The sequence below is a fragment of the Hyperoodon ampullatus genome (genome assembly GCF_949752795.1).
Source record: "Hyperoodon ampullatus genome assembly, chromosome: 9".
NCBI classification, from domain to species: domain Eukaryota; kingdom Metazoa; phylum Chordata; class Mammalia; order Artiodactyla; family Ziphiidae; genus Hyperoodon; species Hyperoodon ampullatus.
The window spans coordinates 94,653,197-94,670,997 of NC_136922.1; the positions used below are offsets into that span (position 1 = coordinate 94,653,197).

The 17,801-nt window shown below is 53.3% G+C and overlaps 1 protein-coding gene across 2 annotated transcripts; it reads left to right on the forward strand.

Annotated features, from left to right (window-relative positions):
* Positions 1-2,964: 2,964 nt before the first annotated feature.
* On the forward strand, positions 2,965-17,459 carry CLEC2L (C-type lectin domain family 2 member L; the record flags this gene model as incomplete). Of its 2 annotated transcripts, XM_079710920.1 has the most annotated exons (5): positions 2,965-3,154; positions 12,176-12,250; positions 14,606-14,772; positions 15,646-15,746; positions 17,348-17,459. In XM_079710920.1, the coding sequence occupies 5 exons, from the start codon at positions 2,965-2,967 to the stop codon at positions 17,457-17,459; spliced, it is 645 nt and encodes a 214-aa protein (XP_079567046.1). The 2 variants fall into 2 exon arrangements, with proteins under 2 accessions (XP_079567046.1, XP_079567047.1); XM_079710921.1 differs by lacking the exon at positions 12,176-12,250.
* Positions 17,460-17,801: the final 342 nt, after the last annotated feature.

The window sequence follows — 17,801 nt, forward strand, 5'->3', positions numbered from 1 at the left end:
CAACCATGACACTCTGGCAGGTAGTAGGATAACCTACTCTCATGAAATTTTTGTTTGGCTCTCTACCTATCTCCTAATTGTAAGCAATTCACCAGGCTTTGTATGTCTTTGCCTTAATAATTGTGGTGGGGCAGAGAGCAAGGCAGCCTGAAAATGAAACTGATCTGTACTAAAAACCTAAGGCCACTGAAGAGATGATGGGGTGTCCTGGAGAGAGGGGGCCCTTGGAGAAGTGGTGAGGTGAGGAGGGTGGGCCCCTGCCCGGGAAGGGCAGAGAGGTCTGGGGACTCCTCCAGGGCATCAGGGTCACTACCACTCATGAGAGCCTTCTGGAGCCACATGGCTCGGTGGCCAGGAGAGGCAGCTCTGGCCCCAGAGCCTCAGCCCCAGCAAAGACTCTGTATCCCAGGAAAGCCAGGAAGCAGGGCCTGCCCGGCTCGGAGGACAGGTGCCAGCCAGGATTTCCCTCATAAGCCTCAGGGACTCTGATACCACCTTGGAAGGACAACAGCCTTCAAAACAGACTGAGATGAAAAGGAATGAAGGACTGACATATGCTGTAACACAGATGCCCCTCGAAAACCTGCTAAGTGAAAGAAGCCAGGCACGAAAGGCCACATAGTGTAGGATTCCAGTGATATGAAATATCCAGAATAGGCAAATTCATAGAGACAGAAAGCAGATTAGTGGTTGACAGGGGCTGGAGGAGAGGGAGATGAGGGGTGACCGCTTGATGGGTACCAGCTTTCTTTTTAGGGTGGTGAAAATGTTCTGGAATTAGATAGTGATGATGGTCGCACTATGTTGTGAATATATTATGAATGTACTAAAAGACACTGAATTGTAGACTTTAGAATGGTTAAAATGGTGAATTTTATCTCAATTTAAAAGATGAGCTGGAATTTGCTACCACCTTAGCGGATGGTGACCTGAAGTTACAATTAAGTTGATTTAAAGGAAAAGGAAAAATTTCCCCCCCAGCCTCTGAGTTTGTGGGCACGACTCGTTCCTATTATCTAACCCTAAGAAAAGGAGCCTGTATCCTGAGACACAGAAGGACCCAGGTTTACCTGGGATGGAGCTCTAGAGACAGGAACACGGAGTGTGTTAGAAGGTGGTAAAAACACTGCCCAGGGGAACAAGACTGGGTCCTGATGACCTCGGAGCTCAGCCCAGTCCTGGGCTGACCAGCTCCAGACTTCTCTTATTGGACTTTCGAGTTTAAGCCTTTGCTCTTGCGGTCTTCTCTTACAGTCTGCCGAATCGAATCCAAACGAATGCAGCATCCTAGAGGATGTGTGATCTGAAGCGTTAGCAGACGTTACGTGGGCAAACTGGTGTGTAAGGGGCTACAGGTTGGGATGAGAAGGACCAAGAGGAAACGTACCCCAGGCAGAGGGGAGAGAATGTTCCCTGACCTGGAGGAAAGACAGAACACAGTTGGGTGTGTCTGGGGCCAGCAGACAAGGGGTAGAAGGAGATGAAACCTGAAATAGGAGCAAGGCTAAGACATGAGGGACCTTGTAGCCTTGTAAGAAGTTGGACCAGGGCTTCCCTGGTGGCGCAGTGGTTGAGAGTCCGCCTGCCGATGCAGGGGACACAGGTTCGTGCCCCGGTCCGGGAAGATCCCACATGCCGCGGAGCGGCTGGGCCCGTGAGCCATGGCCGCCGAGCCTGCGCGTCCGGAGCCTGTGCTCCGCAACAGGAGAGGCCACAACAGTGAGAAGCCCGCGTATCGCAAAAAAAAAAAAAAAAAAAAAAAAAAGAAGTTGGACCAAGCCCACAGGTAGAGGGGGCCCTGAAGGACTGGTGAGGTTCACATTTTCGGAAGATGCCTCTGGTGCTGAGACAGGAGGAAGCAAGAGCCGAGGGAGACCATAAGGAGACTGAGGCTGCGGCCAGACAGATGAAATGGACTTGTTGTACTTGGCGAGGGGCTGTGAGAAGGGAGCCTCTGAAAGGGACAGTTCACAGGAGTCGGTACTGATTGGATCTGGTGGTGGGGACAAAGCAGGAAGGTTGAGGACGAGGAATCATGGGCTGAGAGAGGACGCAGACGTGGGGCTGGGACTGGAGAAGGAAATGCAGGCCTGGGCGTGGAGCCGGAGGTGGCCCGGGCTCAGCCACGGAAAGAGTGCCCGAGTGAAGACCATCGAGGGAGCCCTGGCCTGGGAGTCAGAAACCAGCCAACCGTGCGCTTGTGCGGTGCCGCCTTCAGCCCTGCCCTTGACCTCTCTAATTCCGGTCCTCATCCTAAACTGGGGGTGTTGTCAGTTCATGTTTGTAAAACCCCCTGGCACTTACTAGATGCTCTGTCAATGTTAACTGAATCTGAAATGTTGCTCCATGCGTCCCATCGGCACTTTGCTCTCTCGTGCGCGCCGATTCTGGCCGAAGACACAGCCCTCACCCCTCTGCTCTGGCTCCAGGGTAGCCCAGAGGAAAGCCCCTCATCTTCCTTGAGCCGCATGAACTTGATTCCCGTTTAACAGAGGACAAGCAGGAGGCTGCCAGGTGGACCTGGATTAGAAGCCAGGGCTCCCGGCTCCAAGGTCCGCGCTCCCGGCTCCGCAGCATCTGGACTCCTGCCGAGGGGGCGGGAGGCCGGGGGGCGGGGCGCCGGGAGGCGGGGCTTTGGGTCTCCTCGTGCCCGGAGCCTCCTCCCTCCCTGCGCCCGCCCTGCCGCACCTCCCCGCGCTCGTCCTCCCCCGCCCCGGCTCTGCGCGGAGGCTGCGGCTCGGCGGGGCAGGCGCGGCGCGCAGGGACCCAGGCGGTGGCGGCCGCCGGGCGCAGCGGGTCCGGCGCGGGGAGCCGGGCTCAGCCTCGGGCTGCGCCAGCCCCGACCCTCGCCCACCCGAGGTCGGCCTGGGGGGCCCGCAGGGCGCGCGGAGCGCCGAGTGCGCGTCGGGCCGGGCCCCGCACCTCGGCACAGGAGCGCGGGCGCGGCGCGGCGCAGCGACAGGCATGGAGCCGGCCCGGGAGCCCCCCGCGCGGGCCCGGCCGCCGCCGCCCCCCGCCGTCCGCCCCGCGTCCGCCCCCGCCGCGCCCAGGCTGCGCTCCCCCGCCGAAGCGGAGGGCCGCGGTCCCGAGGGGCTGCTGCGGCGATCGGGGTCGGGCTACGAGGGCAGCACCAGCTGGAAGGCGGCCTTGGAGGGTAAGCGCCTAGCGGCCCTCCATCCCCCGGCCGGGGACCCGGGAGGCGGGACAGAGTCACCTTGGCCCGTCTCCCGGTGGGGAGAGCGGGGAGCGCGACTCTGGAACCCGGAGGATTGCCAGGGCATCAGATGCCACATTGTGGGGCGGTGGGGAACAGGTAACTGGAGACCACCTATAGTACAGTCTTGACCCTGTCTCTGCAGCTAACTCCCTCTTTGACCTTGGGAGCAGGTTTCATGCTCGGAGCCTGTTTCCTTATGAGTGAAGGCGGACAGTTACTGTCCGGCACTCACCCGACAGGCATATTGAGAGAGTGGCTTGACCCTATAGCAGTGAAAGTACTTTGGGCAAAGTGACAAAAGCTGTGGACCCCGACGCGGTGCTAATGCCCCGTGAGAAGGGGGTTGGGGGATGGGGCGCTGGTGGTGCCGGGAGGACGAATCAGCCAGAGGGCCTTCCTTGCAAGTCGGGGGTCCCACCTACCTCTTCCAGTCAGAGGGGCTCACGGCCTGACCCCTGACTGGCCAAAGGGGCGGTCACCAAAGTGGAAGACAGATTTCAAGTTTATGAGTTCTTTCACTTAACTCGTGTGGCCACTTGTGTGGTGTGGGAGGTGCTGAAGCTGCCCGGAGGGCTGGTCCTCTGGACATTTCTCGGTACTCTGGACACCCGGAGTCCAAAGGCCGAGGACCTGCCTGGATGGCATCAACCTGGATCACCCAACCATTAGGGAAGGAGTGTCAGAAAAGGAGGGCTTCCTGGAGTAGGTGACCTCTTAGGAGGTGTGGAAAGAGAAAGATGGGTGCACCAGGCTCGAGGAGTGACACGTTCAGGGATCAAGCGGCGAGGACTCGCCTGTCCCTTGTGGGGAACTGACCTCCAAAATACCAGGATCGGGGTGGGGCGCGGTGAAAAGAGAGGAGTCTGGAGAGCCCAGACCGTGAATGGCCACCCAGGCCTTGCCAAAGTGTTTGGACTTTGTCTGAAGCGGCTGTTGAGAGATTTGAAGCATAGAATGAGACAGTGGGTGGCCCTTGGAAAAGTGGTGGTGGCCCAGAGGGGTCAGACCAAGGCCAGGTCAGTGAGGAAGGCGGGGCCGTGGTCAGGGGAGGGACATAACCAGTGCCAGCCAGGGCAGGTGCCTGGCCAAGGAGGGAGAGGTGGGGACAGTTCTGTCAGCATTTGGCCCAAAGGCTGGTAGGCCAGGGACACGGATGGCCTGAGGAGGGGCTGTGCAGACTCTGAGGGGAAAGCTGGACACCTGGATGGTGATTTGGGACAAAGGAGGCAAAGATGTTGGAACTCAGTGTAGGAGAGCCACTGCAGAGGACCTTCGGGCTGGGGAGAGCTGAGCTGAATAAAGGTGGACAAACCCTCACTGGTAGATTTGCCTGTGACCCACTGCTTCCCTCCTGCCCAAGTTACTTCTTGAAGTTGCTCACGCCTCTTGCCTGTATTTCTCCACTCAGTCATTCGTAAGCATTTCTCCAGGGGCTGCCCTAACCTCATTCTAACCCCCAGTGCTTAGGGGCCACTTCAGGGGTGGTGCGGCTTCTTTCAGTGCCTCCAGCTGGCTGGCTCCCATCTTACCTCCCATCCTGACCTTGGCCCCTTCTGCTTCCTACTCCCAGCCATGGCTGGGCCGACCACCTGCAAGTTAGGCTGAAGAAGCAGCCGCACGCCCGGCAGGAAATGGCCCAGGGGGCCTCTCAGGACACTGGGTCTTCCAGGCCCTGTGGAGTCTAGCCCACTCTGTGCTCAGTGCCCACTTGTGGCCCAGCCTCGTCTCGCCTGTCTGGGCATGGCTCCCTGCCTGGCCTGGCTCTGTGTCTCGTGGCACCTCTGGCCCCTGCCCTCGTTCCCATGGCCCACCAGGAGCAGCCCCACCCTGGTGCCTGTGGACCTTGGGGGCTCAGCATCTGGGGCCTGTGGGCCTTTTCCCACAGGGGTTTTAGGATGTGGAGTCTGTGTCCCTGCCAGGGGCCTCCCCTCCACTGGTCCCCTGAGCATCTCCTGGGTGTTCCCTGGGCGCCGCGTCTCCTGCGGGGAGTGGGGAGCTCTCGGACCACGATGGTGCTCTCCAGGGTCCTGCCGTGTGCTGATTCCCCCACATTCACTCACTCTTCCTCACCTCCCACAAACACTCCTGGAGGCCCCACTGTTCCAGCACAGCTCTAGGCACTGGGAACATCCCTGCCCTTGCAGAAATCACACGACAGGGGCTGAGGCAGCCTGCTGCAGTGCAAAAAGCACGGATTCTGGAGTTGGGTAAGCCTCAGCCAGATCCTTCAACTGCCAGTGGGCTGGCAGGTTTTCAAACTTGTCTGAGCCTCAGTTTCTTCATCTGCTGAGCAAGATAAGGATTTCTGCCTCTCGGAGCTACACGGACAAAGGTGCTGGGGTGTAGGCTGTGTGCGGGTGATCTCTTTCCCCAGTCCCTAGAGCCCGGCATCCCTGATGAGGGAACCCAGGGAAAGTGTATGACCAACTGCTCAACTGAAATCCTTTGACTGCCCATCTGCCTACTGTGACTCCACTTCCCACCCCAAACTGAAGTCCTCATAATGAGCCCAGTCCACAGACCCTGAGAAACACCCGTGATGGGATGAGGGGTCTGCCAGGTCTGGGGACCAAGGGGTTTTGCAGCCCTTGCTTAGCCAAGCATCTGTCTTGAGACTTCTTGATTTGACCAAGCTGAACCCTCAGGGGGCCTGTGCTCCTGTATTACCACGTACCGAATATTTATCAAGTACCTACAAAGTGCCAGCCCCGTGCTGGGGCTTTCACAATAGCTGTCTTGTTTAACCCTCCCATCTACCCTTGCAGGGGCTTGGTGAATGTTGTACCTGTTTTATATATGAGGAAACTGAGACTCAGAGAGGCTGAGTGTCTTGCCCAAGGATGCACGTTACTCTCTCACATGTGAAATCCCGTCGGGTTTGCCACTAGGCCCTCTGATATGAAACCTCTTACTCTGTCCTGAGCTGACCAACATGCGGCTTGGGGAGGCTAATTGGAGAGAATCAAATTGTGCTTCTGATGCATGTAGCCCTCCTCCGTGCGCTCCTCAGACAACCCTGCCACCTCCGGCAGATGCTTTTTCCTCGTCACAGGTTAAGTGACGTGGAAAACGTCTTAAATCTGAAGCTGAGATTACAGCCCAGGTCTTTAAGACTCTCCTTCGATGAACAGTTAGCTTTGTAAATAGGAAGCCAAACAGAAATTCTCCTGATTGAGTCCTCTCCCTGTGGATATTAACCTTTCCTTCCATCCTCAGCCTTGGGGGACAGGCTGGAAAAGTGATCCAGAGCTCCCGCCTGCGTTCTGGAAAGACTGGAGGTGATTGGAGATGGGAATCTATTTCTGGCATTGGGGTAGGGAGGGTGAGGAAAAGCAGCCTGGGGGTACAGGAGTGGGGACAGTGATTCTGCAAATCTCAGGCTATAGATTTTCCAGGGCTCACCAGTTCTGAATTTTTAATGTTGAAAGTTTCTTGATAAGACACGAACCCACAACTTCCTACTCAAAACCACACACACGCATTTAGCAAAGCCTCTTAAAAATTTAAAAATGACCAAACTCTACATTTGATAGTTTGTGACAGTCAAGAGTATGCCTTCCAGGCTGTGGCCCTGGCAACTTAGAGACCTCAGCTATGATTCTCTTTTGCACTGTGGATATGAGGGTGTTGGGAGATTTGTCTGGGCTTGGGTGCCAGGTTGTTTTCAGTTGTTCCTTCTAACATCAGGCTGAGTCATATACATTTATAACATAAATGAACTGCACCCTCAAACTCCCTCTAATAAGGGCCACTGCATAGAAGGAAGGACTGCTGAGTTAGACACTTGTTATGGCTTGAATTGTATCCCCCCCCAAAGAGATATGTTGAAGTCCTAACTCCCCAGCACCTCAGAATCTGCCCTTATTTGGAAATATGGTCATTGCCGTTGTAATTAGTTCAGATGGGGGCATACTGGAGCAGGGTGGGCTCCTAACCCAATACGACTGGTGTCCTTATAAGAGGTGGTCACATGAAGACAAAGAGACACACAGGGAGAAGGATGTGACGATGAAGGCAGAGACTGAAGTGATGCAGCTGCAAGCCAAGGAGTGCTGAAGATCGCCAGCCAACCAGCATAAACGAGGACCGAGCAAGGAAGGATTTCCCTTCAGGTCTCAGGGGGAGCACGGCCCCGCCGACAACTTGACTGTGGACTTCTAGCCTCCAGAACTGTGAGACAACACACTTCCGGGGTTTTAAGCCACCTGCTCTGTGGTGCTTTGTTACGTCAACCTAGGAAACTAATACAACATTGTTTTGGCTTGTCCAGGCTCACAGCTGTCCTCGAGGGTGAACAAGGAGTCAGACTCTGTAGCGCACCCTCTCTCTGTCTACAGTGCAGCATCCAGAGCAGTTATCCCCACGAAAGAATGAAGAGAGTCCTCAGTTCTGGTGATGCTGGAGACACAGGCACAGACTCCCCTTTCCCTGAAAGCAGGTGTATATCCGCATGGCCAAGGGCATTGTCATTCACGGTGACACTGTCATTCAGGGTGACATTGTCATTCAGGGTGCTCTGTAACATGCAAGGCAATGACCGAGCCCTGTTGTAGGGAACCCAAACGTGAGTAGAGCACTGCCCTTACCCTAAAGGAGCCCATGGGCCGATAATCATTATGATAGTAATTGCTAACACTGAAGGAGAGCGTACCATGCCAGGCACTGCTCTAAGCCCTATACGTTGAATCCTCATAAAATTCTAAGAGGGAGACACTATTATGACTTCATTTGAAAGATGAGGAAAATGAAATAAAATAGAAGCTAAGTAGCTTTGCCACTAAAAAGTGGCAGAGCTGGGATTTGAACCCACGTGAAGTGGTTTACGATGCTATGCTCTTATTGCGGTGCCGGGGTTATAGAAGGGGATTGAGAGGCATTTAAAGAAGGGAAAGGAGGGACTTCCCTGGTGGTCCAGTGGTTAAGACTCTGCACTCCCAATGCAGGGGGCCTGGGTTCGATCCCTGGTCGGGGAACTAAGATCCCCCATACCGCAACTAAGCCCGCGCAAGCTGCAACAAAGACCCAGTGCAGCCTAAATAAATAAATAAATAAAAATAAAGAAGGGAAAGGCAGGATTCATATGCAGCTCAAGGGGATTAGTCTTACAACAAGCTGCCCCTGAGGACAGCAGAGCAGATACAGAAGGAGCCCAGCCCTCGAGGGCAGGCGTGAGCCTCTGTTCTTACCGCGCCGGAAGCCACCCACCTCTGGACTCCTGGTCACTTGCCAGTATAGACCGTGCTCATAGGAAGGACTCCTGGATGTTTGTTGGACTTGCAAGTAAAGATGGCAGACTGAATACGTGCGTTTATTTTCTTTCCCTTCCAAAGCTCATTAATACAACAGTAAAGGGATTTTTAAAAGGTCACAAGGATAACAAGAACAGGAGACAAAACAATAGCAATGAGGGGCTTCCCTCCCTGGTGGTGCGGTGGTTAAGAATCCACCTGCCAAGGCAGGGGATACGGGTTCGAGCCCTGGTCCGGGAGGATCCCACATGCTGCGGAGCAAATAAGCCCGTGTGCCACAACTACTGAGCCTGTGCACTAGAGCCCCCGAGCCGCAACTACTGATAGCCCACGTGCCTAGAGCCCACGCTCCGCAACAAGAGAAGCCACCGCAATGAGAAGCCCGCGCACCGCAACGAAGAGTAGCCCCCGCTCGCCGCAACTAGAGAAAGCCTGGCAGTACAATGAAGACCCAATGCAGCCAAACATAAATAAATAAATAAAATTTAAAAACAAACCAACAAACACATAGGGATCAACGATGGTGTAACTGACACTGAATCCACTGGCCTGAGAAAGTTCAGGAAGCAGAGGAACAACCTGAGTCACAACCAGGAACCCCACAGCGCAGAGACCGGGGCACCAGTCAGCACGGCTGAGGTGAAATCAGGAGGGCTGGTTGAACACTTGTTAGGAAGACTTCAGATCCCCAAATCCTCTCCCCCCTCTGTAAGCCCATCCCCAGCCCTCTTCCTTGGGGAGAGAGGGCCTCCGGACACCAACACATTTGAGAGCAAGCAGTTAAGGCGACATTTATGTATGGAGGGGCTCAGGATGGCCTCCTAGCCTCTTTTCCCAGCCAAGCCTACACCCTCCAGGAGGGAAAACAGAAGAGCCGTCTCCAGGGACACTGACCCAAGAGGAAAAACCCAAGGAGGTCAACAAACAGACAGCCTTGAGGACCAGCCCGTCACTCTGCCACGACCCTCACAGTTAATAAGCCCCTCTTCCTGTCTCAGAGGTGCCCGTGAAGTCTTATTCCTCCTGCCTTAATCATGAACAAATAACCAAGGATCTCCAGACATCTCAGGAAAGTCTCTGACATGGAAGCTAGAGATCAAAACAAATGAACAGGGAAAAAAAAAAAAAAAAAACAGTTTGGAGAAAACAGAGATTATACAGATTAAACTTTCTGCCCACCTCTCCCCCAGGCCCTCCGGAGCCCCCTCCCCCCAAAAAAAACCCCTAAAAAACTATCAGTAATATCCTCAGAGAGATAAGAGAAAATTTTGCATCATTAAAATAAGAACAGGATGCTTTAAGAGGGAGTATTCAGGGAACAGCATCAACAAACCAAAACAACCTTAGCAGTTAAAAATAATTGTAGAAATAAAAGATTCAGTAGAGAGTGGGAGATAAAGTTGAAAAAAATCTTCAGGAAATAGCAAAGGCAAAGTGGATATGAGAGCTTCCTCTCTCCTCTCTGGTGGCTTTTCCTTTTCTAATAAGGGCACTAATCCCATCCTGGGAGCCCTCACCAAGAATGGAATCTGCTGGTACCTTGATCTTGGACTTCCTTGCCTCCAGAATTGTGAGAGAGAAGTGTCTGTTGTTTCAGCACCCAGTCTGTGGTTTTTGTTAGAGCAGCCTGTGCAGACTAAGTCATAGGTGAAGTAGAATTCCTGATTTTGCCTCATCAGCTTAAAGGAGCTTTGAAGTTGAAATAATGATGAGCACACAGAAGTGTAAGCAAAGGAAAATGATTAATTACAGGGAAACAAGAAGCTGTGTAGAAATAAAGATCATAATACACTGCATAGCTTTCCTGGGAGTAGCATTTACATTGCCATACGAAAAGAACACCTAATTATCAGTCTAACCCAAACTATGATGTTGAGAGAGCAGGTAGTGTGTGAGCGGTCAGGGTGGGGACAGTAATGCAGGGAATTAAATCTTCCTCATTATTGTGGGAAGTTAATAAGTAGTGTCTTAAATAGAAAAGTCAAAAAGTATTGACATACGTAAAGCTTTTAGAGGTTTGGAGGTAAATACCAAAAGAATTAGCTAAAAGGGTTGGAAGTAGTTGCCTCTGTGGAAGGGGCAATGTTCTTTGTTTGGTTGTTAGTTTGTTTAGTGAAGCCTAGTAGAATTTCTTGACTTCAGATCTGTTGCTTTTCAGATCCTTGATAAAGGACCAGGTTTCTTTTCCCAATTTGTTGTGAAGTACAATACAGACAAATTACTAGTAACAGTATCAGGCACTTGGAAGTCACAGCAATGCTGAATTGCTGTAAAAGTTTCTAGATACTTCCTCTCTCTCGATTTTGGTACTTAGCTCATCATGGGTGAGTAATGGTGGACAGCCCAGCACTGGGCTGTGGAGACACTTCTTTCATCTATGCACACATAAAACTGTTAAAAGGTTTTAAAAATGGTTAAAAATAAAAAGGGAGTTCTCACCTACTAGGATGGCTATAACAAACAAAAATGGAAACTAACAAGTGTTGGTGAAGAGATGGAGAAATTAGAACACTTGTGTGATAGCATTGCTGGTAGGATGCAAAATGGTGCAGCAGCAGTGGAAAACAGTTTGGTGGTTCCTCAAAAAGTTAAATGTAGAATTACTATATGATCCAGCAATTCCACTCCTAGGTATATAAAAGAATTGAAAACAGGGACTCAAACAGATATTTGCCGATGTTCATAGCAGCATTATACATAATAACCAAAAGATGGAAACAGCCCAAGTGTCCATCAATGGATGGATGGATAAACAAAATGTATATAATTATACAATGGAATATTATTCAGCCATAAAAAAGGAATGAAATTCTGTTGTGCTACAACATGGATGAACCTTGCAAACATTATGTTAAGTGAAAGAAGTCAGACCCAAAAGGACAGATATTGTATGATTCCACTTACATGAGGTTCCTAGAATAGGTGAATTTATAGAGACAGAAAGTAGATTAGAGGTTACCAGGGGCTGGAAGGAGGTGGGAATGAGGCGTTAATGCTTAGTTGGTACAGAGTTTCTGTCTGGGGTAATGAAAACATTTTGCAAATAGGCAGTGGAATTTTGCAAATTCGCAGTGCACAACATTGTGAATATAATTAATGCCACAAATTGCACACTTAAAAACGGTTAAGATGGCAACTTTTATGTTATGTATATTTTATCACAAAAAACCTTTCAAAGACCCTGTGTCTGAAGTCTAAAAGGGTTCTTTCATTACACATCGAATTAAAATTTTAGGTGAGAACAATAAATATAAATTTAAAAGGGAGAAGCCAGAGGATCAGGAAAGCTTTCATGAAGAGAATGAAGGGTGTGGGGCAGGATTTCAAGAGACTGCAGTGGAGGAGAAGAAACTTGGGAACAAAGACCCAGCTGAAGGGCTGTGAGGACGGACTGGGGTATTTCAAGGAGTCCGTCTGGCTAAAACCAGGGATGAGGTAGAGAAGCAGCAGGCGATGAAAGACTGGAAAGCTCCGACAGCCACAGAAGAAGTTCAAGTGCGTAGCCCCGGAGGGAGGGTTTTTAAGCAGGGGGATCGCAGAATCAGACAGACCCATGCTTTAGAACGGCACCTCAGGCTTCAGCATCAGAATCTCCTGGAGGGCTTGTTCAAACACAGCCCCAGAGTTTCTCACTATCAGGACTTGGGGCTGGAGGTGGGGATGTGTGGTGGGGATGTGCCAGGTAATCAACCCCTTTCTCTCTCCTCAGACACCACCACGCGTCTCCTGCTGGGGGCCATCGCAGTGCTTCTGTTTGCCATCCTGGTGGTGATGAGCATACTGGGTGAGCATGGACGTCAGAGCATTTATGCCATTCAGTTCCTACACACCTTGTCAAAAGCACGTCTAATTAGGTAAAGAAAGGTTCCAGACATACCGCCAATTCTGTGGGGTCAAAGTAAATAGGAAATAGAGTGTTGGTTCTAGATGAGATTTTAGCCTACAATAGTACATTCACACATCGACTATACCCGTCCTCTTGGCTAAGCCATGCGGCGGAAGCGGAGATGTTAACTTAGGAACATTCACAAAAATGCTTCGGGAACGCAGAACAAACTTGGGGTGTGTTAGTCACGTGATGCTTCTTGAAGGAGACGGTTTGGGGTTAAGGGCCTTAAAGATCTCATTCACTCACTCAGCAAACATTTATCGAGCCTGGCTGTGTGTTAGGCCCTGGGCTAAGTGCTGGAGATTTTTTTAAATGTATGACATCAACTTCCCTGTCCAGTGATAGAGGTGTTACTGCCTGGGGGCTTCCCAGAGCGGGCGAACACATGGGCTAATCCCTGAAGAATGAATAGTTTCCTAGAGAGCAGGAGGTAGAGGGACCAGAGCATTCCAAGGGGGAGAGGCCTGAAAAACACGGAGCGGCAGGGTAGGACTGAAAGGGTTGAAGGAGGAACGCAAAAGAGGAAACTGCTACTAAGCAAGGGAGGCGAGGCTATAGGACCCTGGGATTTGCTGCTTTTAATGGATTCAAGTCAAAGTACGTCATGGCTTCTGAAGGGTTTGCAAAGTGACTTCAGGACCTCTGCCTTTAATCTTTGAGAAGCACCCTAAGACCTCAAAATGGGAGGAAAATCCACGGATAACATCAATTCCTACCAAACCCTCACCTGTAGGGCATGCAGGCTAAGCAGGGAGTTGAGAGTGCTTAGCAAAGAATGTGGTGACCACTGGGGTGAGCTTGGATTCACCTAGACTAATTGTTACAAATTCAATTGTTCTATTGCTAGGTTGGGAGGACAGGGCAATGTGTAAACACAGCAGATTGAGGTTGCAGTAAAACACAACAGAGTCCCTGGAGATCCTCGTGGGAATGCATGGCCAGTAAGTCTAAGTGGGCCTGTAGCTCACTGAGCAGGAATGCCAGAGTGCCCGTTAATTAATTGGTGTTGGTGTGGTGGTAGCTCCCTTGGGGGCTTGAGTACCATGGACTTGTTCTCAGCTCTGTCCTGGTCTACATTTTCGTCAATCTCTTGTATGAGAACAAACAAAAACATATGCTTATGGAATTTGCAGGTGAAACAATTTAAAGAGGGATGCTCAATAGGACAGATGAAAAAGAAATCAAGATTAAAATTTATCTTCAGAAACTCAAATGAGCCAATGTGAATGAGATGACTGTGGAAGAAATAAACCCAAGATCCTGCACTTGGATTTAAATGTGATTTACACATGTTCTGGACAGGGGAGACCTGGCTTAGATAGAGATCGTAGGAAAATAGTTGAAGAGTATGGCGGAATTCCTTTTGGCAGGGAGGCTTAGAGAACCTCATGGAAGTTCTGGGCCTCCTTCCCAGAGAAGTGCACATAGACACATATCCACAGATTCTTCTCATCGGAGCATCTGAAGACTGGAAAGCCCACAGCAGCTGGAAGGGGTATGGTGATCACTGCTGGGTGCTGGACCACGGCTGACGTGTCCCAGCCTGTTCTGGTGGCAGCATTTTACTGGTGATGTGGGCACACCGTACTGAGCCAGGCAGGATGGAGAAGGGCCTGGAGGGCACCCCCTGCAAGGGACTGTGGAAGGGATGGTGTCTGTTCAATCCTGGAAGAGGGGAGGCAGGGGTCCTTCTTCAAGTAGGAGGTGGAAGACAGACCAGGTCTGTCCGGGTCACTCCAGAGGCAGATCCTGGACCCACAGGTTCCAGGTCATGGGAAGGCAGGTTGGGACTCAAAATTGCGAAGGATCTTTCCAGCAGTTCAGCAGTGTTAGCTGATGAGGGTGTGGCCAATGAGAGCAGGCCCATCGAGTCCGCCGATGATGGTTCCCACCCTGGCCGGAGAGAGAGGACGCATGGCCCCCAGGTCCCTTCCAAGTCCGAGTTTCTCGGGTTCCACGCCTCGGGGAGTTCGGGGAGAGAGAGGAGAGCTTAACCCAGGGGCCTAACCTGCTGTCACTTCCCCTTGGGGCGGTGTCCCTGCCAGTCTCCCAAATTCCTTTTCCTTACTCATTTAGTCACCAGCCTTTTACCTGCCAGGCACTGTGACAGGCGCTCCCCTGAGGCATGTGGCTGATGGGCACCAAAGTGGAGGCCGGTGGAGGGGTGGCGGGGAGCAGAGTGGGATCCTTGGGGGGCCGGACAGAGGCCCGCTGTGCTGGTGGATACTGAGCCACTCCTCTTCCCTGCAGCTTCCAAGGGCTGCATCAAGTGTGAGGCGCCCTGCCCGGAGGACTGGCTGCTCTACGGAAGGAAATGCTACTTCTTTTCTGAGGAACCCAGAGACTGGAACACGGGCAGGCAGTACTGTCACGGCCACGAGGCCGCGCTGGCTGTGATCCAGAGCCAGAAGGAGCTGGTGCGTGCCGGTGGGGCGGGGACCTTCGGGGAGAGCCCTGCCCCAAGGACCTGGTGTCCCCTGTGACCTGTTCCCAGAGCATGGCCTGGGGTGGGGGGTGCAGGTGGGCTCCATGGGGTCTGAGCAGGTCCACGAGGGGCTCGTTTCCACTGCTATTGTCGAGGCCAACTATGTCCACCCGAGGCTGGTTTGCTAAGCTCAACTCAGTACTGAAGCGTGAGCATTACAAATGATACCCGCACTTGTGAAATGAAAAATCGCGTTGGCTTCTTCTACTAGTCCAAATCAGGGCCTGATCTCTCATTTAACACCCCAAACAGTTATATCACTAGAAATGTGAAAGAAACACAATTAGTGGGTCTCTTGGCCATTCTGGGTTTTGAGGGCAACAGTTCATGCAATCCAAAATAGCAGAAAATCTAAAAGTCACTTCTGTTTGTCTCCGATACACAGTCTGATAGCTCCTTTCGGCAGAGAAAGGCCCAGAAATACGCGGGTAGAAGGACATCCAGCCTGAGCCTTGAGATGTATCCCAGATAATCCATCAAGTAGGCAGTTCCAGGCTTCCTGAAAATGAGGAACGCAGGCATGCTGGCCCACTGAGCTAGGAGACAAACCCTGTTCCAGGCTTCCTGGCCCAGTGGTGCACTCCCAGAGCCCGGGTCCCTTGGAGGCCATTGCAGGCCGCTCCATGTGAGCGCAGGGTGTCTGTAACCCCAGCTCCTCACACTTGGGATGCAGTGATGGGATGCAGACCCTCTCCGTGTCTACACATCTTGGGAGCCAGTCTTCCAAGCTGAGGTTAGTCTGGGGATGTGTGAGCAGTCAGGAGACCGCACCTGACTCTGAGGCTTCCCTCTTTCCTTGGTGCAGGAATTCATGTTCAAGTTCACACGGAGGGAGCCCTGGATTGGTCTGCGCAGAGTGGGGGACGAATTCCACTGGGTCAACGGGGACCCGTTTGACCCAGACACGTGAGCTGAGGCTTCATCTTCTGGCCAAGGAGCTTAGACCGGGGAAGCCATAGCCTCCCAGACGCACCTCCTGAAGAACCTGGTTTTGTGCCAGCTGGAGCCACTCACCTCTAGGGTCAGGGGTGTGGGACAGAGACCCAGTCGTGATCATGGCTTTACTACCCTCTCCCTGGTAAAGTCCAGCCTGGTTTGGTGGCCCTGCTCCACGCAGGCAACAGAGCTTCCTGCTGCTGGAAAGGGCCCGGGCTCTTTCCACCTTGTGGCTCCCCAGTCCACCTGCACGGCTCAGGGAAAGAGAGGACGTGCCCTGGACACCCCTCTGCGTCGGCCAGAACTTAGCTTCATGGCCACACCTGACTGCAAGGGAGGGTGGGAGGTGGGGCCTCTGTTCTTAGGTGGGGCAGCCACGTGCCACCTAAACATTGTCACTGTGGGAGAAAGGGGATCTGACCCCTGGGCACCAGGAGGGTTCCCTTAGAGAAAACACCTCTTGAGGGTGTCGGTGGTATGTGCAGTGGTGGTATTATTTGTGTGGCCCAAGTGCTGTGGCGGGGAGTGTGTGATGGGTTGGTGTGTGTGCAAAGCCAGGGACGGTTTGCGGGGCGATGGTGGCAGCAGTCATGGGTGTAGGGGCAGTTTAGGCTTAGGGAGACGCAGAGCAGCACACACAGGGGAGTAAGAACCTCAGCTTCTGCGGGAGACTCTAAGGCTGGAGGACTAGGCTCGGGGAGCCGGGCGGGGGCCCAGCTGCTGACCTGACGTGAACTGCGCCCGTGACAGCTCCTCCCCTGTGCTGGCTTCTCCCCGTGACAGCTCCTCCCCTGTGCTGGCTTCTCCCTGCCTCCTGCACCTGTCTGTGTCCTCACTGCCTCTTCCTTTTTTTCTCTTTTGCTTCCTTCTCTTTCCTTGTCCTGCCCTCATCCCAGATCTGTTCTTAGAGCTGCTGAGAAAGTCCTACCCTTGCTGCTCCCACCTCTCCCCTTCTGGAAGCTTCCTGCTCCCAGAATCCAGGGAGCCCTGGAAGCTGGGGTCCCCAGAGCGCTGACTACCTGGCAACCAGCGGGCCTTGGGGCCACGCCTCTCTGACACCGAGGTGGTCCTGGCCCCCCTCCTCCCTCTTGGGGTCCTTCTGATGCCCTCTCTTATGAGACCCCAGCTCCAGCCTTGGCAGGGGGCTCAGGTCAGGGTGACCAAACGAGGTGAAGAAGAAGTGTTGAGATTCAAAAGGGATGATGTTAGGCTCCCCCTGTGCTAGACACAGGAGGTGCAGGCAGGGCGCTGTGGGGAAGGCGGGTGTGCAGCATGGTCCTAGACAGGGCCCCGGGTTCCTGGGACGAGTGAGCTGGGCCCGACAGGATGGCGGAGCCGGATGGAGGAGTGCAGGGTGCGTCCAGGAAACATCCATGGGCATCACCGGGGGGCTGGAGCCGTGATGCACCGTCTGGAGGCGACGGGAGCCACGCTAGCAAGGCCTGTGAGGGCCGACTGTCCCGGAAGGCTGCTCCAGAGGGAGGGACAAGTCATAGGGCCTCCAGGGCTGCCCAGTGACAGGCCGTGTCTGCCAGGTCGTGAGTGCCCGGTCTCTTCTCTCCCCGCCACAGATTCCCCATCTCGGGCCCGGGGGAGTGCGTCTTCGTGGAGCCCACCAGGCTGGTGTCGACGGAGTGTTTGATGACCCGGCCCTGGGTGTGCAGCAAGATGGCCTACACATGAGGTGGGTCAGGCCAGAGGCGGCCCTCCAGCCAGCCTCCGAGACCTGCCAGCCCTGGGCTCGTCTCCAAGCGAAGCAGTGAGGAGGGTGCCTTCCGCCCCTGGGCGCTCTCCCAGGCCCCGGAGTCTTGGTCCCTGGTCTCCTTGGCCCCAGGCAGGTCCTGTGGCTCGGTAGTCAAATCCCATGAGTCAGTAGTACGGCAGGCACCTGTCCCCAGCCACACATGCCCACGACGGCACACAGCCCCCGCTCAAATTCAGAGTCCACCCTTAGTCACCCCAACAAGTCCCTCCCTGGCCCTACCCTGGAACATTCCCTCCTCCGGAGGCCGTGGTGCTCTGAGC